Below are 25,765 nucleotides of genomic sequence, written 5' to 3' on the forward strand. Positions count from 1 at the left end.
GAAAATCCATGACAGTGCTATGGTGGAGGTTCTATAGGCAGTGGCGATATTTGTAAGGAGGGTAGCAAGGGGTGCTCGAGTAATACAAGATGTTACTTGTCATGGATGGAATATTCAGTGATGTAATCAGCGGTCACACGAGTTGAAATTTTACACGTTACCAACACATTCTGCTTTACTGTGTACCTAAAAGAACTCAATGTAGTCCTGTATAAACAAATAACATCGAAATTCGTTATGTCAGAAAATAGTAAAACTTATCAGGAGATTCTCTTTAAGCAAAATACACAGATGTATTTTGTGCATGGTGCTATCATACGTAGGACACATGATAGGGTTGAAGTCCTCTTCGTGAAGTGAATTTTTTAGCGCACCTGTTTCTCACGAACTCCAGCAGATGAAATTGTGTCGTCCTCAGCACGGCTGTGATACGACTGCAGGATTTCCGTCAGGCTAGATAAATAACCAAGATTAGTTCAAGTCGCATGAGATACTTGTCTAAAGAAATTAATTACGAGGCACAGAAAAATTAAAGAGGTAAATAGAACATTCAGGAAGATAATTGGTGCAAGAAAAAATTATGCAAGACACAACGTTTTCGGTGGGTTAAAATCTACATGGAACAACCACATATGAGAATCATCATACAGTTTAAACTCAAGCTAACACAGCAAAAGTTGACATACTAATTATAGGAAAAATATTTTTGAGTAGCCATCAGGTACCATGATCACGTTGACTTAAGAAACTCATTACTTCAGTTAGGAAAATCCCAAACATGGCCTATTTCTCCAGACAGAAAAGTGTCGTCCTAGATATAAAATAAAATCCTTCCTAAAAAACCAAGATGTAGACGACATCAAATAAAGCATGAAGGATTAAACTCAGCGAGGTCACACACCTATACAAACCGCACTGTCCTTTCCTAAACATCACTTTGAAGTTGCAGAAGAGCCAGGAATTACAAAATGTATGAGGTTCATAGATAATGAGATGAACAATAATAATTTTTTTAATCAATGAAGAAGTAAACAATGTGAAATTTAACATGAGAAAGATTTGAATGCTTGAGTTTTTAACTTGTAGACGTCTATGTTTTGCCTAACATTTAGAAGGGCACAGAGAATCGATTATTTTTGGTTGCCTGACAACCTCATGTTACCATGAATTTCTATCACCGGAACAGTGAACATTATTTAACTTAACTTCTAGTTCCCTCCTCCTGGTGGATAGGTATCACAGATCAATTTCTAAGAGAAACGAGAATAGCTCGTGGCTCATAAGAATAACATAGGACCGTGGCCAGCTAGAAAAATTAAAAAGCTCTCAACAAAGCTAATCCACACGAAGAGGCCCGGATAGCTTGCACAGCTCTCTGATCCAGCTGATGTGCTAAAACAAACTACATTAATTTTCTTAAAATTCTAATCAAGATTACAAAACCAGGGCAGATTAATACGTCATGAGACCTTATAAACCATACATGCTGAAAATATTTTACTCTGATTGCTTTAAAAAAAAATCACGTATACAAAACCAGAGCAGATGAATATATCTAGGAATGTCAGATAATTCAAGAACAGAATAATTGTTCAGAAAATAAAAATGATATGTCAGTCTACGAATTGTAAAATGGCTGAAAAAAAATGAAGATTCACTCACTGACCTAACTTTCAGGATCCTCTGAGTTCTAAACTAAAAATCACCTAAAATGCTACACTAATCAAAGATTACGTGCCAAATATTTTATAATTCGAGACTGAGTGGCCTAACTTTCAGGATCCCGATTTTGCTAAACCACAAAGCACCTTAGCATGCTACACTAATCAAACATTAAGTGCCAGTTCAATCTTATGTACTTTGAGAAATTATTAAGATATAAAAAAGGAAATATACAATGTGAACAACAGCATGCAGAAGGATATAGTAGTACATAAATATATAGAAATATCGGTTCCACTACCTCTTTCAACCCAAAAGAAAATCTCTCTTAAAGCATATTCAATAATGTGATATAAACAGAGAATATGGAAAGGCAGAAGCACACCAAACATTTACACAATATATCTCATCTATAGCAACTCAACTCACTATCTAAACAAAAAAGGCAGTTGACTTGCTAACACTGATGAGCTGCTGCTAAATATCTCAATCGATATTTTCCCAAGCATACATGCGTTGCTATAAATTTGTTGCAAGGATTTTCCTTACCAAAGTATCACTGACAGTCCACATTATCATTACAACAGCAGTTGATTTTAGTGATGCACCATATGCCCATCTACGATCCTTGATTACTTTTTAGCTACAATAATATGATCACAAACCATAGTGATAGACCCTTTTTATTAAAGCTATTCAGATTGAACCAATAAGGTCTCAGGAAGTCCTTGATACGTGATGGAAAAATACGGTAATAAATGGGACACTGTGGCAAACTATCTAGGCTGTTGGATATGATGACATAAGCAATTGAGAAAGTCAAAAGCAAGTTGACAGAAAAATCAAACTACACAAATCAATGCCTAATTTAACGACATACCATGGAAAAACTACATAGTACCAGCATGAATCAACAATTGAAGCACAAATAGATGCGGAAATTGGCAATTACTCCTATTCCTATATGCTCATCAATGAAATTGCAGTGCTAACACAAAAGGGGTTTCGTGTTGAAAGCATATCGCCATTATTAACTTAAAGCATGTATATGTTATGCTAAGCTATACATTGAAGCATACAACAAATCACGCATCATAGAGCCTAGCCTTGAGGAGCATGCCTTATCAAAGTGAGAAGCAATGAGGAATGGTATTTTAGAATGTACATATAAAGGTGACATCAAATGTATCATAATCATTTTGAGTAGACATGTTTCTTTATTAGCCTGATATTGCAATAGATGTAAATAAAAAAGAAGTCAATTTAAATTAATGGAAATAACCTTTGTTTATCAGGATTTTAAGCGACATTGATAATCTAGATTCCACCATGATACTCTGATGTCCATTTTTCACAGTAAATGGAAGATGAGCTGATGTAATTACTTGTCCTGTTTTCAGGACTAAAATATAAACTACTATAGTTTTAGCCTTCGGATCAATGGATCTAGCCTCCAACCACCCTAGTTATCTTGTTTAAAGAAGCATGAACACGGCACTTTATAAAGAGCCCGTTTGGATTTTGTAGAGATTTTTTAAAATAAGTACTTTTTTAAGCTATAATTTTTTGCTTTTGAAAAAGCTTTTTTTTTTACTTAAAAAAGTGTTTTTTTAAGCACTTATTTGGTCATCCAAACACCTTATTAGCTGAAAAAACACTTTTTTTTAAAAAAGTATTTTTTTGGCCTAGCTTTTGATACCAAACGGGGCCAAAGTCTAGACTGACCTCACGGGATGAGCCTTGTGCTTGGGAGTTTGAGCTACAACGGAAAACCATTAGTTTGAAATAAAACATGATTGAGTTCCAAATACAGTGTTGGGATAATTGTCCTGTTGGGAGTGTTAGTTGTCTCACATCAGCTAGATTAAATCCTTTGGAGTTGTATATATCGACTTGGACAACCCTCCCCTTTTGAGTTAGCTTTTGGGGTGGAGTTAGGTCCAACTCCGTGATCTTAACAGGGAGAGCGATCGATGCACCAACAATTATATAATTTAAAATATTTGAGTTCTACCGTCATTAAAAGTTATAATTTTTGGTGTTCTAACTTTTGCTATAACAATCGTCTGATCCTATATTCAAGGACCCGTATTCGCTTCAATTGGTACGAGATGCAAAGATCCATGAGTACAATTATTGGAAAAGAGATTATTCAAAAGTACTAATTGTCCTCTATAGTCAGAGTTATTGAAACATGGTGCGTTTTGACTCTTTTGACTACTTACATAATTTAAAAAACTTACAATCTTATCATCATATGTAGCTTTTGGTAAACTTCAAAATTTCAATGCTACAATTGGTATCAAAATTAATGTACATATTCGATTAGGATTCCAATTATCCTTGGTGGCAAAGTAGCCAAAACATGGGCTTTGATTGTTATGCGGTATAAAAAGATAAGTTGTTTCATTATAATCAGCTATAACTTTTAGTAAAATAGCATCAATGGATCTAGACCTGTATTCGACTTCATCCTTTTTAAAATTTATAAGAATAAAAGCATCCCAAAATCCACGGTGACCATAAAGTGCATGACCGTGTGCTTGGATGCTTAAGCTACAAAGGACAACATGATTTTTGAATAAACCACGATAAGAGTTCTATGATTTTTGAATAAAACATGACTAAAGTTCTAAATCCACCATATCGTGGAATAACCATTGCCCTCTGCAGATAGAGTTAATGAAGTCATACGCTATTGAAATGTTTAAAATATTTAAGTTGCATTACCATTACCAATTATAACTTTTCGTAAAGATGCAAGTTCATTTATGATACCAACTAGCAGAGCTATGTTCAGATATAAATTAGTATTCCAAAGGGATGAGATACCACTACTAACGGTCGTAGATTTTTATGAAACGGAAAGATTCAATTTCAAAAAGTACATTAATCCTTCTATATATATTTTGTTTATATATCACAAACCGAGTTAAAATCTATTTTTGCAGATCAAATTTTGCACTTCAATGGTTTATTAGATCAAATGACACATAGATTAAGAATGTAGCTTTTTTTGAATTAGATAACGAAGTTTCTCTAATTCTTTATTTGTAGCAAAAGTTTTATGAAAAGAAAAATATAGTGCAACAAACATTAATCTTATGGAAAACCCATTAAGCTAATAAATTCAGCTCTTTCTCACTTTAAAAAAATAAAATACATCAACAAGGTAGTTTTTGGTCACAATCTTCTTGAAATTTAATTAAAAATGAATGTTGGGATACAACAACATTATCTTCTTGTTGATTCTATTTAAAATATGATTGCATTACTACAACAATATATGTTTTACCCACAAAGTTCTATCATTCTAGCCCGAATTCAGCTTTCATGTCTATTTTTAAATAAATTGTCTTGTGTTGATGGTGGATTTGTAATCGTAAGGTACCCTGAACACAAACGGAAGTTTTACATGATAGAGGTTAGGTCTGCTATGCTACATGGATCTGAATGTTGGGCAAGCATAACGACGCATGGACAAAAGATCAGAATCGCAAAGATGAGGATGCCAAGGTGGATTTGCGTATATACAATAATGAATAGACTAAGAAAAGAGTATGTTAGAGAAAAAGTGGGGGTTGGACTTAGTGAAGAAAAATTAAGTGAGACATGACTGAGATGGTAATATGGACACACACAAAGACGACCAATAAAGGCTCTATTTACGAGATGCGAGACCATGACTAGTACCCATATAATAGATGAAATGTGAGGCAAAAAATACATGAATAATAATGATTAAACATGATATGCATTATGTAAATATAGACGAGGATCTAATAAGAGATAAAAGCCCAATGGCGTAGAAGGATCCATATAGCCTACACCACTTAGGTAGTGTTTTGAAGTGCTTCTAGAAAGCACTTGTCAGCTTTTCTTTCACAAAATTTTGAAATTTTGTAAAGGAAAAGCTGATAAGTGCTTCCCAGAAGCTCTCCCAAACACTACCTTAGTAAGATAAAGGTTTGTGTGTTGTTGTTGCTTCTTTGATGGTGAATTTAAATGCTTAAGTGATAGGTGGTGTTTTTAATATTATGTTTAAAAGATCATCCTAATTTGTAATTTTCTATATTGTCTTTAGGTTGAAAGCCTTAAACCATTGACCTTACTCATCAAAAGAACAAAGTTCCCCACCATCTGAAACAATTTCATTTTATTTCTCACTCTTGAAAAGAAGAGAGTTCATGCATGCTATGTTTCAACTCTCTATATAAAAGTCATACCAATTTTTGAAATCATCTCATTTACCAGAAATCGAGACAATGAGAGAGGTCAATGAGATTCAATTTACTTTCAATAAATTACAACACACCAATTTAAGATAAAGTAGGAAATATTTAAGATAAAGTAGGAAATGGAGAAAAGATCTTAAGTTCAAGGGCATAGTGATATTTAAAATAATTATATATTATTTAAATTTATATAACTTTTTAAACAACATGAAAATTAATTAGCATCAAAAGAAATTTATTTGTTAAAAAAATTATGTATATTCATGCATTTTTTTGTGTATATGCAGGCATCGCGTGCAAGAGACGCTGTCATGAAAAAATAATTATGTATATACAGACATCTTTTTGTGTATATACAGGTATCACGTGCAAGAGGCACTGATATGAAATATGGGAGGATAAAGCTCTCATTAATCTCAATCCATTTTACATAATATTAGAGGATAACATAAAGGCACACTAAGACTGAGAAAAAAAGGAAAATGTTTATACCTATCAATCTATGTAGCATGGGTACTTTAAAAAAAAAATTTGGAGTATCGGGTACGGGTACGGCACCGCGTGTTGGATACGGCAAATGACGTGTCGTTTATTTTTTTAAAGTTTGACCAGTTGGGTACGACATGGGTACGGCTTGGGTACGTTTTTGGGTACGGCTTGGCTCAAATCGCAAAAAATTGAAAGTTTAAGGGTGCAATTGAAAAGTGACAAATTTATGAGGACTTTTTAATAAATATATTAATATCAATTGGGCTTAAAAAAGCCTTAAATCTTCTATTCTCTCTTCGATCGTTCCTCTTTCCCACTTTCTGTTTCTCTCGTCGTCTATCATCACCAACCCACTGCTTGAAGCTTTCCGCTCGCCGCTCGCGGCTTGCCGCCGCCGGCCACCGGCCGCTGCTCGCGGCCGCCTAATAATAGCCGTATCCTAGCCGTATCGTGTCCTATATTTTCAAAATTTTTCGTATTGCCGTACCCGTATCGTATCCGATCCGATACCCGTATCCATGCAACATAGCTATCAATCCCATGATTCCACGGATATTATTATTTTTCCCTTTGACCATGATAAGTGTGTTTATATTTTGTTTCATAAGTTGAGGGTTTACATTGTGGCTATAATTGAAGAATAAAAATTAATTTTCATAATTTTGAAAATTATAAATATAAGTATAAATTATTTGATACTACTACTAGATATAGTGATTGGAATAATAAATAAAAGATCTATTTTTTTTAAGCATTCACATGAAAAGTGCTCACAAGTTAACCATAATCAAAATCGAGACGTTTATGCCATTAAAGTGACTAATTAGAACTCATTCGTTCTCTTAACCATTAATATCTATTCGACTCATTTTAAATAATCACTTACAAGATGATTTATTACAATTTTATAGACACCAACACAGGTTTTGTCAAAATTTCGCAAGACATATATCATTTAGGCAGTTTCTTGGAGACCAAAGTTGCAATATAAAAATCATCATGATTATTATAAAACCTCTCAAGAGACACATTTAAACCATCGAGCATTGAAGTGAACTCATATTAAACCTCAAAAAGCACAATTTTGAAAATCGAATAGGAAACACCGACCCCAAATTCTATGTCATAGCATAGTTCTCACAACATATACACAAAATAAAATGAAATAATCACCACCACAAATGGATGAATGAAAAATAAAGGTTAAACGGTATACAATGCTGAACCAGACAAATGGAAGAAAGTTTGGTAGTCTTCCAACCAATTGTGTGATCGGCATGGAAAGAGATGTAAATGAACCGGATTTTGGTCGGGCTCATTATGACCCGATATCCGACCCATTACAATTTTGAAGGACCCGAGAACCACCCCAACCTGTCTAAAACCTAAACCCATACCCGCCCTGATTATCCCGAAAACAAATGGGTTTTACCCATTTAATCCCGCTAGACTCGTCATACAATTATATTTGTAATGTTTATCGAATTTTAAATTTTTTACTTTACGTTTATAATAATAATGATAAAATGAATAAAAATCCAAAGTCTGTATTTCGATCAAATATCAAAAGTAGTCATTATATGCAATTCAAGAATTCATATAAATCTCATAATGTATTAATTGGATGTTGATGTATATGCCAAAATTCCATACAACAGACAATCTTCAATAGAGGAGTGTCACGATTTGTGTTTTGGAAACTCTCCAAGCAAAAGTTATTCCTCATGAAGTTCTTCGTCCCCGTCAAACATTGTAGGAATAATATTTACCCAAGTAAAAACCTAAATGGGCCGGGTACGATAAAACTCGTTATCCGACCCAAATCCATCCGGGTACGAAATGAAAATTTTATATGATATGATTATGATTATGTATGAGTTGAGCAATAAAATATTTTCTTGATGGAAATTGAAGTAGTGTGACATAAGGGTGGTTATCCACCATATGATATATGATTTATGAGGTAGTTTACTACCATAGGAGGTGATTTATCACCGCCACGTACGTTGGTTCATGAGACTGATCAGTCGGCACAGATAAGCGTCACACTTACGGATAGGACCATAGACTGTTTCAAAAAAATACCATGCTCAACTATGTTATGTATGATGAAGAAAGATGATGTTTATGCTTAAGATTTATGATTCAGCGTTTATGTTATGAAAAATGTTTCCATGCATGCTCATGTATCATGTATATGTATTAGTATGATTATGTGATGCATTATTTTAAACCTTGATATCCAAGTTTAGACATGTTGAGCCCCTAGGCTCACTACGCTTATATGGTGCAGGTGAGACAGATAACTTTTAGGTAGCTCCTACCGGTGGTGAGGACGTATGAGCTCACGGAACAGTGGCCCCGTGACCGTTGCATGATTTAGAATTATTTCAGATACATTTTATTATGTTGTTGATTTTTAAGCAAATTATACTTTTACTTTAGTATTTCCGCACTTGGTGTTTTTGGAGCATGCAAAACTTATTTTTTTTTTCATATATTTATCTTTTATTTTGAATTACATATATGTATGGACATATATGTATTGTTATTATTTAAAAAAAAAAAAAATTCCGCATTTAAGTTTAAAGTAAAGAGTCCTAGACGTTTCAATTGGTATCAAAGCACGATCCTTGGAGGGTGTCCATCTGCCACGTGAAGCTCAGAAATCTCACTATCGGTCTGTAAGTTTTAAATTGTTTTTTTTATAATCTATAAGGAGCATATGTAATGATTTAAGATTTCATGTTAGCAAAATTTTAAAATACTTAGTTATGCATTGCGATTTACGTGAAGAATATGTGGTGATGCAGTATGCCCCAAGACATGTTATACGACAGGTTGACCTCAAGGAATTTTGAATTTGGGAATTTGGTTTTATTTTGTTGAAACGAAGTTTGATATTTAGGTTGTCACTTGAATTTTTTTTGTAGTAACTTATTGATTTTAAGTTAGAATGATTTCATTGGTAAATTATTGGGTTGGTGATGGTAAGAGGTAGCGGGCCTATATTGAAAACCCATCACCCCACCCATGCTCATTAATCATTACTCTAACCCGACCCATATGATAAAGGATAGTTTGTTCACTTCAAGACGTTTGATTGGGGAAAAAAATAGTTCATCAACTTAGCAGTCCTTGTGTCAAAAGTGTGGTTTGTTTCCAAAATTGAGGCGAAGATTCACGAAGCCGGGATGATCAACTTTTGAGCTATGCATCAAAGATCTTAGTGCAAGGATATAAATTACAAGCATAGATATCCTAATGGCACGGTACATGGGCGAATATTTTCCTCTTACAAGTCAAATGTTTGTGAGCTGTTGACACTTTATTACCAAACTAGTCCACAAAAAAAGTGTGTACGGAAGTAAGTTTCATCAATTGTGGCCCTCTCATAATTCAATATCGCAAAATAAAAATAAAAAAATCTAATCGTGGTGAACTTATTGTCGAAAATATTATATCAAGTGATTTGATAAGTGATAATAGTTAGCAGCCAAATAACCGTAAAGGCTATTTTCATGCCAGAGAGTATTTGGTTCAAAGAAGCTGAAGTTTGAAGTACTCCTGTAATAACAGAAGAAAAGAAAGATTTCTTGTTCCCCGTGCTTCAATGAATAAAGAAAAGGACAATTTCCAAAATGAGCTTGAAAAATTCCAAAGTCTATCCATGTAAAATGACTCCACATTTCTTGGAGGTGACAATATTTCATGATAAAGATTGACAAACACTCCATGACTTCATTTCATGCGATATATGGAAGGCGGCGGCCTCAAGCACAAAACAAACAAACTGATATCGACCAGAAAAGCTTGAGACTGCTGATAGCCGAGGTGACTAGAGACCATATTTCATGCGAGGCAATGTGCTAACGAAGCTAGCACGTGACTGTAATTTAATATTTATAATTAAGTTTCAGCTGCTCTACTCGCTCATCAGTCATCACACTGATTGAAGATAGAAATACAAGTAATAAATATCACATGTAGTTTGAAGAGAGAAAACAAAGAAACGAAATCCGTACATTGTAGCTACAAAACAGTTGCAGTGGAGACAAATTAAACATGATAGAATAAAAGTAGCTAGGTGCATGAAAAGATTGAAATTGAAAAACACAAGAGGTGAGTTGAAAGAGTAATGTAGCTAGAGTTAGCTTAATAAGTGAAGAAGAGTGTGTTGGAGAAAGGCAGCAGGTAAATATATATATATATATATATAGCACGTGTCAAGGTAATCTGGGAAAGCTAGGATTGTTAGAATAAAGAAAACAATTTGTTTTAGGGGAAATCAAAAGTTAAATTTGAAGAACGAGGCATAATGAGAAGGGAAAATGCAACAAATAAGAAACAAACAAAAAAAACACAAACACTATGGGATAATAATATATAGAGTACCGATAAAGCAGTAATAATAATAATAATAAAAAAGAGAGAGAGAAAGGGGGGCAAAGGGTATCGAGCGAGGGTGATTGTATTTTGGATGGGTAATCGGATCGACGAGATCTCTGAGGTAGGAATTGAATTGAAGAGAGTGACTGACTGACCTTTTAGTGCTACTGTAATGGTAAAGCTTTCCCCTGCAGGAGAAGATGATGACTCCAACATCAACATCGCATAAAACAGATAATTCCTTTGCTTTTTTGAGCAAACCATTCCTCCGTTTGGAAAAAGTGACCTGCCTCGCGCTTTTGTCCTCGATTCGCTTAATCTCCAGCTTCCTCCTCCCCATATCTCTCTCTCTCTCAATAATTTTTTTTTTTTTTTTTTACAGAAGAAGTTTTGGGTTTGGAGAGACTGGGAGACAGATAGCTGTTACAAATAGGCTGCCAGAGGGATTGGAGACGCGTGGCGTCATTTGGCCACGCGCGTGTGCGTCAACACCCACTGGGTCTTCTCCATCTCACCTCACTCCTCCTCATATCTCCCATTCTTATTTTCTTTTCTTTTCTTTTATTTATTTGTGTGTGGTCACCATTCGCACTCCTCTCCTCTCTCCTTCCTCTTTATTAATTCCATTCTATTTATATTTTACACATGTAAATTTTATTTTTGTTATTGGAAACTTATATTTTTTAAAAATATATATATATATATATATATAATGCAATCGAATATGTATATATATAATTTGTTAAAAGAGCTAGCTAGAATTCATCATGGATGAAACTTAATTTGTCTTGAATTTTCTGACTTGTCCCCATCGTTTTTTGTCCCCATGATGTTTCTTCTATAGGCACGTGGTCCAATTTTTATTAATTTATATTTTGAAGTCGGTAAAATTAAAAGCAATGGAAATATATATTGTGGATGATATATGTTAATCATCGAGGCTTTTTTTTTTTTTTTTTTAATAATTATAAGAAATAACTTAAATGTATAAATATGAGTCAATTTCCTTAATGCTGTTCAAAATTAAGTCAGGTACACGACCAACATCTCAGTCCATGCGAGTGCATGTGAAACAAATTACAAAGTCAGCGTTAAATCTTCATGCATATATATTGTACTACTCCTGGTAATTAAGTTCCTATATCTTGGTATATTATTAATCATTCATCCATCAAGTTAATATCCTTTTTTTATATTTGTTAATATAATTCATTTGTAACACTGATCATATTAATTATTTTAAAATTTAAGGAACATTTTCAAGATAATAACTCCTTTTCTATAGATCGATCTATTTGTTTTCATGTCATAAAAATATATAATTATCTTCTATAACTAGAAAAAAGAAAAAAGTAGGAGGGATTTTTTTTCTTTTTGTCTTTTTACAAGCTATATATATATATATATATATATATATATACCACACGAATGTGGGACCTAGCTATTTATGGTTGAGGGGGGGCAAGTATGTGGGAAAAATGATGAGCTTGTATCACATTCCAAAATGATAGGAAAATGTAAAATTGGTGGTTATTCTCATATATATATTTGTTCCCATGAATAATGATGATAATGATGAAATTTGAGACAACATCAACCAATCATATGCCTAATCCTCCAAAAAAGGTGGGTGTTGAGATATTGGTAAGATTTAAGGCCGGACGAAATATATGTATACACTTGTCTAAAACTAATATATAAACAGTTAAGATATCATTACCTTCCATAATGTCTTAATTAAGACAATTTTCAGAGGTTTTAGGTTTAAAACTTGCGCATCAAGAATGGCAATGGCAAGTTTTGCCGAGCTATTTTGAACAAGTTTCCTTGCAAAAGGAAACAACCCTTTTCATACAACACATTTTCCTCCAGAAATCTCTCTTGGAAATGTGATTAATTTCTGCCAATATTCCATTTTAAATATTCTTGTATAAGCATGCGTCCCTGATCACTTTCTACCTTTTGTCGATGCTCATTACAGCCTCATATAATCAACTGGTACGTACCGTTTCAAACTATTTATCTCCTTTAATTTAATTTTCATGATAATTTTGACGGTTAAACACATCGATCTATGTGTGTGCATGTTTCTTTTTTTTTTTTTTTTTCCAACTAGTTCATATATAGAATTACTAGAAGATAGGCTGCAACATTTTTTGGCTCAGAACTAGTTATCTTTTTGCAATCCTATATGATTGCGATTTTTCTTTATTGAAATGATTCACACGTTGATGATATTTTAGCATATATATATAATCAATCAGTATACATTTAAGATATATACATAAACGTCGGTGAAGTTGGCAAACTGTTCCCTGTTCTGTCAATTATATATTGATGTTTTATGTATCAGGAAGAAGAGATGTTGAACATGTTTTCAGGAGATGATCAAGAAAAGCTGAAGAAGAATGTGGACGAGTCTTGTGATTCTAATTGTAGCATTTATCCATGTAAGCGCCCACGTGTACTGGAAAGATTCAAGGGTGTTGTGCCACAGCAAAATGGACACTGGGGAGCCCAAATCTACGCAAATCATCATCGAATATGGCTGGGGACGTTTAAATCTGAGATAGATGCTGCTATGGCCTATGACACCGCGGCAATCAAACTTAGAAGCGGGGACTCTCACAGAAATTTCCCGTGGACTGGATTGAGTGTTGAAGAACCAAAGTTCCAAAGCCATTTTACAACGGATGCAGTTTTGAACATGATTAGGGATGGATCGTATCCATCAAAATTTGCTGAATTTGTAAGGAATCAAAGGGGTGAGTTAGAATTAATGTCGCGATCTGGACATGGACATGGGTTTTCATGCACCCTGCTTTTTGAGAAGGAACTAACACCAAGTGATGTTGGGAAGCTCAACAGGCTTGTTATCCCTAAAAGGTACGCGGTGAAGCATTTTCCTAATGTCCCGGATCATCTTAGTGAAGGTGCTGCAGGTAGTTTGGAGCTGCAGGATTCTGAAGTTGAGCTTGAGTTTTATGATAGGCAAATGAGATTGTGGAAATTTCGCTACTGTTATTGGAAAAGTAGCCAGAGTTTTGTCTTTACAAGAGGTTGGAACAGGTTCGTCAAGGAGAAGTGCCTCAGAGCTAACGACACCATTTCTTTCTACCTGTATGAGAGCTGTGGACATGGTCGACACTCATTTTTAGTCATTGACAAACCAAACAAGACTCACACTACCACTACCAATACCAATACCAAACCTCTTGGAATTTCAACTCCTCCCACAAACATTAAAGGTGTTAGGCTTTTTGGGGTCCAAATAGATTGATATATATATATATATATATTAAGTCTAGCTAAATTCTTATTATGCATGGATCTTATATATAATATATTCGTGTAATCTTCTTCATTCATGGCTGATTCCGAGTTGTATTTATAAGAAAGTGGTCAACCAATCAGCACAGCAGCTTGATTTCAGAGTTATTTTATATTAAAACATATTGGGCCATAACAAATTGTACTTTGGGCCAGCCCAATTAGTGTATGCTTTGTATTAGTATAAATAGTAGAAGCTAGGCGGTTATTCAATTCATTCGAAACTCATTGTATTTTTTCTTCATCAATGAATATGAATTTCCTCTGTTTCGAGTTCTAATATGGTATCAAAGTCGGGTTCCCCCAATGTGTTGGACGACCCATAGTTGGCATCACCCGTCCCATTGTTGGCCACCCGTTAATATATCCACGCTCCAGTCGTTTCATTCCTGGGCGTCAGAGGGGTGTGTTGGTGTATTGATTTATGTCCCACATAGGTTGGCTAAATAACCTGGACCTCTATATATGAACAAGGGCAAACCTCACCTCTTGAGCTAGCTTTTGAGGTGAGTTAGGTCCAAGTTTAATTTCTAATATATTATTAATTCAAGCATTTCTTTTGCCTTACGTGCATCGACAAATTTGTTTCATGTTAATAAGCGTGCATGATTCATACTAAATTCATTTATTTTTTGTGAAAGATTTGTGTTTATACACTTTTTTTTTTATATAGAACTTACAAACATTTGTCATTTGAGTCAATTGTTGGGTTGTTGGACTTCACAGGATTAGTTAGTCGTATAAATCAAGCAGTTCTATTCGCGGCTCGCCTCCATTTATTTTGCTTTCCAATTAATTTTGAATATAACTGTAATTTGTGTGAGATTCTAACAGTTTGTTACCGCAATTGATCTGATACCAAGTAGACCCTCCCCCCCCCCCCCCCCCTTATTATTATTAAAAAAACACACAATCATAGTATTTTTCTAGTATCCACATTCTGCATTTTATTTGAATTCTATTGTAAAAATTTCGGGAAAGATATTATAGAGAGACATGTCCGCGGTGCTGTTTTTTGCCAGCCGAAATATTCACCTAATTCGTATTTTGGCCCCATGATGCAATAATGATCCATCATGCCTTGTATCAGATAAAACAATCCTTCATCTGACTACAAATTAAATATATCCTAATAAAGAAGACAGACCTCACATTCATGAGAAAAAATCTTAAAGACAATGAGGTACGAACCCTAAAGATTTTGAAATAACATGGACTTAGTATAGATAGATATATATTATAATACTATGTATAGAAGAATTTTCTTTTATTGGATCTCTCCCTCCCTAAATTTCAAGCAGAACTTGGACACACATCCCAAATAGCAATTTGAAAAGCAGCAAGATGTTCTACAAAATTTAGTAACCATAAATTGCCTGCATACGAGATACGATGCAGGCTCATCGAGCACCTGACTTTTCGGAACTTTTCCTTTTCTGAGCACAGAAATATAGATTCTTTTCAGGTTCCAATAAACACAGCCTGAAATGTTCTGCTACTTAAAAGACTGCAATGCACTGCAGCTTCTTGTAAGAACCGAAGCACTTGTGCCAGAAAATCTTCGCTCCAACACGCCAAAATTTGAGCTATCGCTGTTTGTTACTTCAGATGTATGAATCTCGTTTGTAGACTCAGGCGTGCTTAGGCTTGACACTCCAATTCCTTCGGATATTCCATGAATCTTCAGTAGAAGATCGGCCGAGAAAGTTAGTTCAGATACTGACTCTTTCTGTACAACAAGTGAAAGAAACAGTAACGAATAAGAAATACCTTCAGGCCTGATGCAGAGCTTTGCAAAGAATCAGAAGATGCAAATATGGCCTGATTATTTTGAGTTCTGTCGGAAGTTGAGGGCGATGGTGGTTCGAGCAAAGAATTGGTGGGTAAAGATACGGCCTGTGAACAAGTAGATGATGACTAATAATAAGAACATGCTTTCAAATCAAACACAATAATTTGAACTTTCTCAGATATGTACACCACTAAGATTCTACCCTGGAAGGAGATACTTGTGGCCATTCAAGAGCAGGCCTGGATGCAGATCCCTAGGAAACATAGGAACAATCACACTATCAACAATAATAGTATTACGATAAAAATGCAAAAACACAAGTTTAAGCCCATGCCTCTATTTGCTCCATGGTTTTGATATTTTCAATATTCCTGACAAGGGCGACCAGCTTCCCCACACCAAAGTTCGTTTCATTCTACATTCATAACATCAAACACCAATATCAATATGAGGGCCACGAAAAGTGAATTTCAGTAACATAGCATCAGAGGATAAAGTAAAGAGTACCTGTCTCCCTTCTATCCTACTAATTTTAGTCTCCTGAGAGGAAAAAGAAAAATGAACTGGGAATTCAGTCCCAAATTTATGGAATTAGTGTGAAAGCATAATAGGAGTGACACAAGTAGGTGATATTAACAACCAGGGATCTGACTGCATGATGGACAGAATTGACATCGGAACCTATTAGTTTCAGGTCACCCCGTAGCTCAGAAACCTGTATCAGTTGCTATAACTTGATAAGATGCATGCAAAAAAATGGGCATGAGATGAAACAGGTGATCAATATAGTTGCCTAACCTCTTCTTTTGTGGCAACTATATTATCAGCACACTCGTCAACTTTACAGTCTACACGGTCAATTCTTGACGATAAATGCTTCCTAGCGGCCTGGGAAGGCAAAAAAAGGGTCAGAAAACTAGGTTCACGAGAGAGCATGGAGAAAAGAAAACTAAAAACTTTTCAATTAACTAAAAACAACTATAATCATGAGATAATTTGATATGAGAAATTCAACTGCCCAAGTTCAGATTATTAACACCATAACTGCATTATAAACGAAAACGAACTTCATTCTAAAAACTTACCGACACTGAGGAGTAAACATTTTCTAGTTGCTTAGCCACAGAACTACATGCATCATTTAAGCCTCGCCTTGTCGCAAACATCATATCAGATAATCTCCAACCCTAAAAGTTCATGGAAGTCCAAATAGCACCGAATCCAAAAAGGAAATGAGAAGAAATCAATAAATATATCAGAAATCTGAAACACACAAGTATGTATTGATTTCACAAAGTACGAGTCATGAATAGTAACTGGATTATAATCAATGGGTGTCCAGTTCTAGCAAACAACAAAAGGCTACTAGGCTACACAACTTCGTGATGCTAAATTCAATAGATAACAAAAGTGAACATCATGAAGAATCTTGAATGAGAATCCCTTCTCTGACTCTCAAACATTTCTCAACACATAAGAACAACGCAGACTACTTAGCTCAAAAACAGGACCATGCCCATCGTAATTTCTATTTCTATTTTATGCTTTCACTACCAAAAGCCCATACCACCTGACTAGAGGAAGATCTCTAAAGTTCAGAACAGTAACTTGCCAGAAATAAACAAAAAAATCCATACGCAGGACAAAGATACATCATGCTCATGCCAGTAAAGCAGCCAGCAGACAACCATGGCTGCAAAAAAGAGCACTAGAAGCATGAGCTCACAAAGCTATGTTCTTTGTCATTTCCCATAATTGCAACAATAGAAAGCACCAAGTATTATGTCCGGTATCAAGTTTTATGAAGCCTGTTTAATGATAGTATTTCCAACACATGCAATGAAAGTATAACTGGGAAAAACTGTCATTATGTCCAGCTTTGTGATAAGGGATTCTATACAATGGCAAAAAATGATAATAAATAAATAAATAAAATTAATTGAGCCCAATACCAGACATATAAAGCTCATTTAAAAGCAAAGGTGCACCACCAATAAAAACTTGATGAAATGATAGAAAATTTAACAGCTGAACCATTTTTTTTTAAAAAAGGGTAAATTACTTTCCACCAGATGTAGCCATATCCAACAACCACCACAACAATAACAACGCCATATTTCCCAGATCCTGTAAACATTAGGAAATAATGAGGTCCATCAGCAATGACATGATTACTCATTATACAGAAGAAAATAAACACAACAAAGAAAACATCAACAGTCATCAAATTTAATTCATGGATAATAGATAAGTCTGTGATTTTTTATTGCTTACAGTTATTTATATCACTACAATATACAACAAGACAGTAAAAGTAAACTGGATTCAATTAATAATTAAAATAGCGAGACAGAGTGTGTGTGTGTTAAGATTTTGAATGCTTCGGCAGACATCATCTGTTAAATCATAAAATGAATGTATCACTTTGCAGACATTTTTATCCTAATTTCACCATATAGATTTCACAAAAGGCCCACATCAATTTAGTTATGATTTTGAATGCGCGAGCATAATCTGTTAAATCATTAAATGAATGTATCACTTTGCAGGCATTTTTATCCTAATTTCACCATATAGATTGCACGATAGGCCCACATCAATTTCCAGAGCAGAGCAAGCACTGAACTTCAAAAATGGAGCTAACCACATATCATTTGCTATTGTGTATTATGTACAAATCATCAAGATCAACCTGAATGATCTCCAGTTATGATAGTAACAGATTTAGTTGATGCCAAGAGTTGCAGCTCTTGTCTCAGGCTATTAACCTGTAAAGATTTGAAACAATGATCAGTTTGTGGAACTGAACATTCAATATATGTAAGGTGAATTTAGGTTCAATATATGTAAGGTGAATTTAGGTAGAAGGTGGCCAGAATGGAAGAGCTACAAGCATGTAGGTAATAATACATTCACAAATATAACTTCAGCTGTAAACAAATTCATTGGCTAGACCATAAACAGTCTTCAGCTGTGAACAACTTCATTATCTAGACAACAAACAGGTCTGATCTGTAAGTAAACCTACTTCATGGACTTTTATCTTTTACCGAATATATATGCTAAGGTAATATCACTCCAAAGAGAACTTTGACTAGGATAACAAGAACCCTGAACAAAACAGGGAAACTGAGTATAATTCACAGTAGGCTTATAGGCAATAAAAATAACAAAGCGCATACTCTAATACCCCTGCTAGTTAAAAGAGAAATAATGTGCCTTAAATACATCCACAAAACCAACTCATCAAAAACAAAGGATACAAATGAAAATGCTCAATCAATCAGAGGCGCTTTAACAGAACAGAGTAAACATATATGGATTGGAATGTCTCGGAGAAGAATGTGCTTTAACAGAACAGAGTTAAAATATATGGAATGTCTCCGAGAAGAGTGCGTGATATCTATCTATTCAATAAAAGAACCCAACTGTGTGCTCATGGAGAAGGAAACAAACATGGTTCGGACCTGTTGCAGCAAAGAATCATTTTTCGGCTTAGAGCTTGAAGTGGTTGAATCTTCTTGCTTGAGTTGCTTTAAAACAATCTAGCAGTCAACAGAAACAAGATTTAAGCAAAAATTAAAGAAATCATCAATTCCATGCACAAGTGACGAGACGGGATATCCAAATCGCAAAGAACAGAATCACCTTGAAAGCCCCAGAGAAAAAATCAGATACACCAGGTAACCGCCCCTCTTTAGCAAGAACAGAGCCGACCACGCCTGCAAAAAATGGCAAAGCGTTCAATTCCTTGACAAGAAGGAATGGAGATCATGTTCCAAGTTCAACAGAAGTACGATATGCACGAACTAATTTCTATTATCATGGTACAGCTGATGGAGAACTACAAAGTCCCCGATTAAAGCTAACTTCCTAGTTCCTTTCATGGCCCGACTTTTTTCCTTGCAAGTTATCACAATCCGTACCAATTCTCACTACTACGATAAGATAATTAACAATTTTTAAGCGATACCCAATAGAATGAGTGAAAACAATCAAATATCCAACAAACACACACTAAATGCTACAGCGGAGCGAACAGAGAAACAGGGCCAGCGTTTATCGTAAAACCCAACAATCGTCATGGCTCTCGGAATAAAAAGACACAAAGTTAACAATCAACAAAAGGCTGGCTGAACCTGCACCAACGAGGAGTGTGAGCTTTGCAATAGGAAGGGCCATCACCACTTCAACCAGAAATCGACTGCTTATGGAAGAAGACAATCATCAAATAAACTGGACAGTAGACATGAATCGATTAATTTTTCAACAACGATATAGCAGTGATCCAAAGAGATGTAAATTGGATCTCTGTTTAAGCGGAGCCCTATTGCGTGGGGAGAGTGTGTATTCAGTCGCAGGGCACTTCAACTCTAAACAGTGGTGTAGTTTTACGGATGTGCCCTTCATGGCTTATTGGCCAAGTTAACAGAGGATTTCGAAATATACCTTTTTTTTAATTTTTATTATTATTACGATTACGATATATGGATGACACAGTTTTTAGGTTACTTTTATGTCAAATGTGGTTGATTAACTTTGGGATTGATGGATTGATTTACGATACCCGGTAAGTTAGATCCTACCTATACAAGCATTGTCTTGATATACATCTAATGGTTCTCATTCATCAATAAATGTGCGGTCCATTATTTTTTAGTGGATCCCGCATGTATTGTTAAATGAGGACTCTTAGATCTATATTGAGGGTAATGTCTGTAAAGATAGGTTTAAATAAACCCACGATACACATTGGTAATCATAAAACCCAATAAATATAAATAGTAGGTCATATATATATGATGTAGCCAAAAATCACTTGTATATGACACGTTGCTTCCGCAAAGTCTGGAGTATCAACGGATCCTTGTATGTTCGCGGTGGAGATCTTCAGTGGGTTGTTCCTACGTCACAAAACAAAATCAGAGGAGCCGGGCGGGTTCCCGGCGAAGGCGCTCCGACGCTCAAGTCAGTTATTACTCAAGGAATAATAATCGAGAGTAGAGCAATATAGTGTTAAAGAAAGTGTGTACCTTAATAATGAGGTGACTTGAGCTATTTATAGATGTTTGGAGAGCTTTATGGGCTTGAGCCTCTTATGGGCTTTTGTAGAAATCGGGGTCTGCTTGAATTAAATATATATTATATTTAATTAAGCTTGGGCCTTTAAAATATTCGGAGTGGACCTTCATGATTGGGCTCAGGCCCAGTTGAATTTTTAGGTGTAACCTATCATAGGCCCCCCACTCTCGGGCATGTCGCGTGTGTGGAGAGGTCCGAGAGTAGAATTTGTATCGGAGTATTGTCAAAAATTTAATTGCCGAGAACGAATATTGTTTGCCACTGCAAAAATTACGGGGATCAACCTGCCCAGTCAGGTCGCGGGGATCAACCAGAATATTAATTGTAGAATCCTAGCAGAACTTTATCAACCATTGGCATTATAAATTCAGCACCACAACATGTCTTCATCACAATTAACTAACTCAATTTGGTTTCTGAAATTTTTATTGCAGCAAACGATTTTCCACAAATAATCTGAGAGGAACAAAGCAACCAAAAGCACATGGCAGGTATCACATAATTTCTCATCTCGTGATTTGAAATTAATTACATGTGACAATTGTTTTTGTCTTTTTTCATGCCTTTGCCCTCCCTCCTGCTTTTCCTTCTTCTATACCCCGTTGTTCCCATGTTTGTCCATATTCATGGGTGATTGTTGTATGGTGTATGCATCGTGTATATGTGTATCTATCATTCCTCTCTTTCCATGGTCATCATCCCCTGCCCGATTCATGGCCGAACTAGCAGTGGTTCCTGATGAGGCGGCGCTGGGTTGTTTTTGCCGACGGAGGTGGCCTTCGAATTTCAGCCATGGAGCTGCTTTCACGAGTTCGAAAGCACCCAAATCTGAAATCGAAAAGAATGACGGTGTGCGAGGGCGTGGTGGGTGGTTGAAGGTCCGGCGAACGGTGCCCATCGAATTCCAGCCATGGGACCGCATCCACTTCTTGTGGAGGCGCCCAAATCTGAACTCGGTCAGGGCTGGAAGACGCGGCGGCAAGGTGCGGCGACGTGTGGTGAAGGTTCGGCGAAAGGCGCCTATCTAGTTCCAGCCATGGGACCGCATCCACTTTTTGTGGAGGCACCCAAATCTGGACTTGGGCATGGCTGGAAAATGCGGAGGCAAGGCGCGGCTGTCGGGGCGGGTTAGAGCTGTAGGTGTGCGATGATGGTGATGATGTTGAACCCGGATCATGATGGAGATATACACATATACATACATATATATATATATATATATATATATATACACATAAATATATACATGTCATGACATATACCAATAATTATTGCAATAAAGTTTTTGAAGATGTGCTTTTTTATTACCGAGTCGATTCATGTGCAATTCGACTTTACTACTGCGCAATAAAAATCTATTTAAAAAATATATTTTTATATTATTCTTTTAAAAATAACTGCAGGGTGTCATTCGCGGGGTAAGGTACTCTCGATGTTAATTGCTAACCGAGATATCTATCCCTCCTCGCCAGCGGAGTTTGGCGATGATAGTGAAATTGACGTGTGTTTATCTCCTATGATTTATTTGAATTCTTGCGATAATAGTGGTTCTCAAGAGTCTTCGGGAGGAGTGAGCGAGCGTCTTCTGGACGAGTCTGAGATTTTAAGCCCATTCCGAGAACTTGAATTATCATCTAGAAATATTCTTAAAATTCCAAAAAATGGAGATTCATGTCAAGAACCGTCTCCGGGATATTTTACTGTATATCTGGAGTACTTTTTTTGGTTTCTCGCTTCCTCCTCATGCCCTTTTGATAGAAATTGTAGATAGTCTTGGGGTGAGTTTAAGTCAATTAACACCAAGTGCGATTCTTCTTTTTACGTGCTTCCTATGTAGAGTGAGTGAAATTAAAATGTCCCCGACTATAGACTTATTCTATGCGCTTTTCTCGGTGCGTCGCTCCATGCCGGGTTCCTATACTTATTTTCTACCTCGGGGAGATTGTAAGTTTTTATCTCGTTGTCCATCTCCGAAAAGTGATTGGAGAAAAAATTTTGTTTATGTCTGGGATTATGGTTGGGAGGTTCCCATAGTTTGGAGTCCGGGCCATAGAAAAATTATTTTTAGCAAAATCCACCGTGAATTGCAACTTGAATGTCGTTCCTTAGGCCTCTTCAAGAAGTTGGTTGACCCAAAAAGTTTGATTCCTGCCGGTAATGCTTTGTTCAAATTGAATTTTGATAACTGTATTTTGTGTCTTCTTTGGATTCTTCTACTCGTGTTAATTTAAAATTTATTAAATTTATTTACTGATCATTGTCCCTCTTCTCTTTGTGTTTGTTTGTAGGTGACAAAATAAGTTTGGCGGAGGTTCGCGCTTGCATAGAGAAAAACGAGAAAACTCCGTCAAAGACATCAAGAAAAGAGTCACCAGTGGATCGAGGTAATCACAATTCCCAAGGGATTCCAAGGAGGAGGAATTCTCCCGGGCCATCCGACCGTGTCAATCGTTCTGGTCCTCCATCTAAAAATACTGACACTCGTGACCGAAGGAATGGTGGTAGAAGAAATGATGCTGACCGTGATACCCGTATTAGGGAGAATGCTAATGGTAGAATAAATCCAAAAAGAAGACGTGATGATGAACGAACAGTTCCTCCCGACACTCGTGAGGGTCGTCACTTGTTCTTGGAGGGTGTGAATCATAAGAATAATGCTGGTTCTTTTTGGGATTTGAAGGATCCAGAGATTGGTTGGAGAATCGGAGCTAATCTAATTGGAGATCATGACAGGTTGCATCTACTGCCGCAGCCTACCGAAGTATTAACTCGGTCTCTTGCCTCGTCTGCCTTCCAGGTATATTATTATATGTTTGTTACTTTTTATGATTTTTATGTAGTAAATAATATTCTTTATCTATGGGTGTTTGCAGATTTTATCGTTTGCCCAAACTTTTCAATTTCGAGAAGAGAGATCCCAAAATTCTGATAAGAGATTGGATGAAGAAGTAACGTCATTAAGGGGAGAGTGCAAAAGACTCGGCGAGGAAGCTAATAAGGCACGAGATGATTTTCTCAAGTCGCAAAAGGAGCTTGAAGAGAAATCCAAAAAGTATGATGCAATGTGCAAGGATATGGAGTTACTTAGGGGAAAATATTCCCATGAATCGGAGACCGGTGAGACTTTTCTCAATTCGTAAATAGGCAAGAATATCTTGCGAAGTACCGGAGAAAAAGCAATTGAAGGCTATCAAGCATCCACAGCTTTTAGAGATGAAGTGATTCAGCGGGCGATTGTTATTCATGACGAAGTTGTCGTGGATTGTCACAAAGAACTACGGGATACTCAACTAGTTCCGGAGGAAATTATTATGATGATTCACCCTAAAATTCCGGAGCCTAGAACTGCAAGAGTTGAGGATGACTCGGATCCTCCCTTAGGAAATTTATTGGGAGGTCTGGGTGACGAGGAGATGATCGAAGCTTTGCGTTCGAACTTCTAGCTTGAATAACGACGACGGGTGCATGTCGAATCCACATGGATAGTACTCTTAGGAGCCGTGGAGCAGTTTAGTTTATTATTTCTTGCCACTTTTGGGCAATATTTTTTATTTGTAATAAAGACTTTGAAGTCTTATATTTTGTTTGCTCTTTTTGAGTGCGTAAGCAGTTGGTGGAGGAGCAAAGGAAAAACAATTATTTCTCCCTTTTTTATATATATTCAATTTTGTCAGTTATCATATCTCTTTGTTTTCTGAAGTTGCTATTGCATACTTGTTTGATGAATAAAATACTAACGCTTTAATATTGGAGTACTTGGGAGGGGATCAATCTCCCAAGATTTTGTCTCATGGGGAAGTCCTAAACCCACTTAGTACGTGGTGAGGTATCCCGGGACTTATTATGTCGTCCTGACCTCTTACAGCGTCATAAGTTCAAATGTCTCATGGGGCTGGCCAAGCCTTTTATTATTGGGAAATTTTTTTTTATGATTGCTAGGGTCTATGACGTTTACATCGTAAGTAAGCGTTGGTATAGGAGAGGAGATATGATAAGCTTTCGACAAAGTATCTGCTTGTATAACAAAATAATCAAATTAGTTGAAAAATGTATCACAAACTTGTAATATGAAAACATAAGGAAAATATGCTAATAGCAAAAAAGGTAAATTTAGCCTATTATTGGCGAGAGTTGCAGTTTATGCATAAAACTTCTTTAGGTTTGCCACGTTCCAAGGTCTGGGAAGTATTCTTCCATCTGAATGTTGGAGGCGATATGTTCCCATCTTCACAATCTCAATTACTTTGTACGGGCCTTCCCATTTTGGGTCTAATTTACCCACAGATTTCAAGATGTCGGATTTTCTCAAGACCAGGTCTCCTACTTGGAAAGATCTTGGTTTGACTCTGTGATTGTATGCTTTAGTCATACAAGCTCGATATCTCTCGGCTCGTGTCGAAGCTTCATCTCTCAGTTCATCCACCAAGTCCAATGAAATTCGGAGGGCTTGGTCATTCCCAGATGAAGTGTACTGTTTCACTCGCCATGATTGCTCTCCGATTTCGGCAGGAGCCACAGCTTCCGCTCCGTAGGCCAGGTTGAAAGGAGATTCTCCAGTTGAAGAGCGTGGAGTGGTTCGATATGCCCATAGAACACTTGGCAACTCATCCACCCATTTTCCTTTGGCATTGCCTAGGCGTGTTTTGAGGTGCTGTAGAATGGTCCGGTTGGTGACCTCGGTTTGCTCATTTGCTTGAGGATTCCCTACAGAAGTGAAGAACTGCCTGATAGAGAGTCCTTTGCACCAGTCTTTTATCTTCGCTCCAGAGAATTGAGTTCCATTGTC

The 25,765-nt window shown here is 36.2% G+C and overlaps 3 protein-coding genes across 4 annotated transcripts; 1 reads left to right on the top strand and 2 right to left on the bottom strand.

Moving 5' to 3' along the window:
- Positions 1-6: 6 nt before the first annotated feature.
- LOC140891231 (MADS-box protein FLOWERING LOCUS C-like) lies at positions 7-11,302 on the bottom strand. Its single transcript, XM_073299618.1, has 3 exons — positions 10,931-11,302; positions 375-453; positions 7-207 (listed from the first exon to the last, which is right to left on the bottom strand). The coding sequence occupies exons 1-3, from the start codon at positions 11,113-11,115 to the stop codon at positions 187-189; spliced, it is 285 nt and encodes a 94-aa protein (XP_073155719.1). The 5' UTR covers positions 11,116-11,302; the 3' UTR covers positions 7-186.
- A 1,036-nt stretch (positions 11,303-12,338) lies between these two features.
- LOC140875157 (AP2/ERF and B3 domain-containing transcription factor At1g50680-like) lies at positions 12,339-14,055 on the top strand. Its single transcript, XM_073278725.1, has 2 exons — positions 12,339-12,419; positions 13,129-14,055. Exons 1-2 carry the CDS (start codon positions 12,339-12,341, stop codon positions 14,053-14,055), a joined length of 1,008 nt encoding a protein of 335 aa, XP_073134826.1.
- A 1,219-nt stretch (positions 14,056-15,274) lies between these two features.
- LOC140891697 (uncharacterized) lies at positions 15,275-20,272 on the bottom strand. 2 transcript variants are annotated; one of them, XM_073300306.1, is made up of 14 exons: positions 20,037-20,272; positions 19,546-19,619; positions 19,365-19,442; positions 18,590-18,665; positions 17,960-18,024; positions 17,510-17,590; positions 16,983-17,084; positions 16,696-16,785; positions 16,538-16,612; positions 16,405-16,437; positions 16,232-16,312; positions 16,100-16,150; positions 15,876-16,001; positions 15,275-15,786 (listed from the first exon to the last, which is right to left on the bottom strand). In XM_073300306.1, the coding sequence occupies exons 1-14, from the start codon at positions 20,077-20,079 to the stop codon at positions 15,601-15,603; spliced, it is 1,161 nt and encodes a 386-aa protein (XP_073156407.1). In that variant the 5' UTR covers positions 20,080-20,272; the 3' UTR covers positions 15,275-15,600. The 2 variants fall into 2 exon arrangements, with proteins under 2 accessions (XP_073156407.1, XP_073156415.1); XM_073300314.1 differs by lacking the exon at positions 17,510-17,590 and having other exon boundaries at positions 20,037-20,271.
- Between the last annotated feature and the right edge of the window lie 5,493 nt (positions 20,273-25,765).

Source organism: Henckelia pumila, chromosome 1 (assembly GCF_033568475.1).
Source record: "Henckelia pumila isolate YLH828 chromosome 1, ASM3356847v2, whole genome shotgun sequence".
In the NCBI taxonomy this organism is placed as follows: domain Eukaryota; kingdom Viridiplantae; phylum Streptophyta; class Magnoliopsida; order Lamiales; family Gesneriaceae; genus Henckelia; species Henckelia pumila.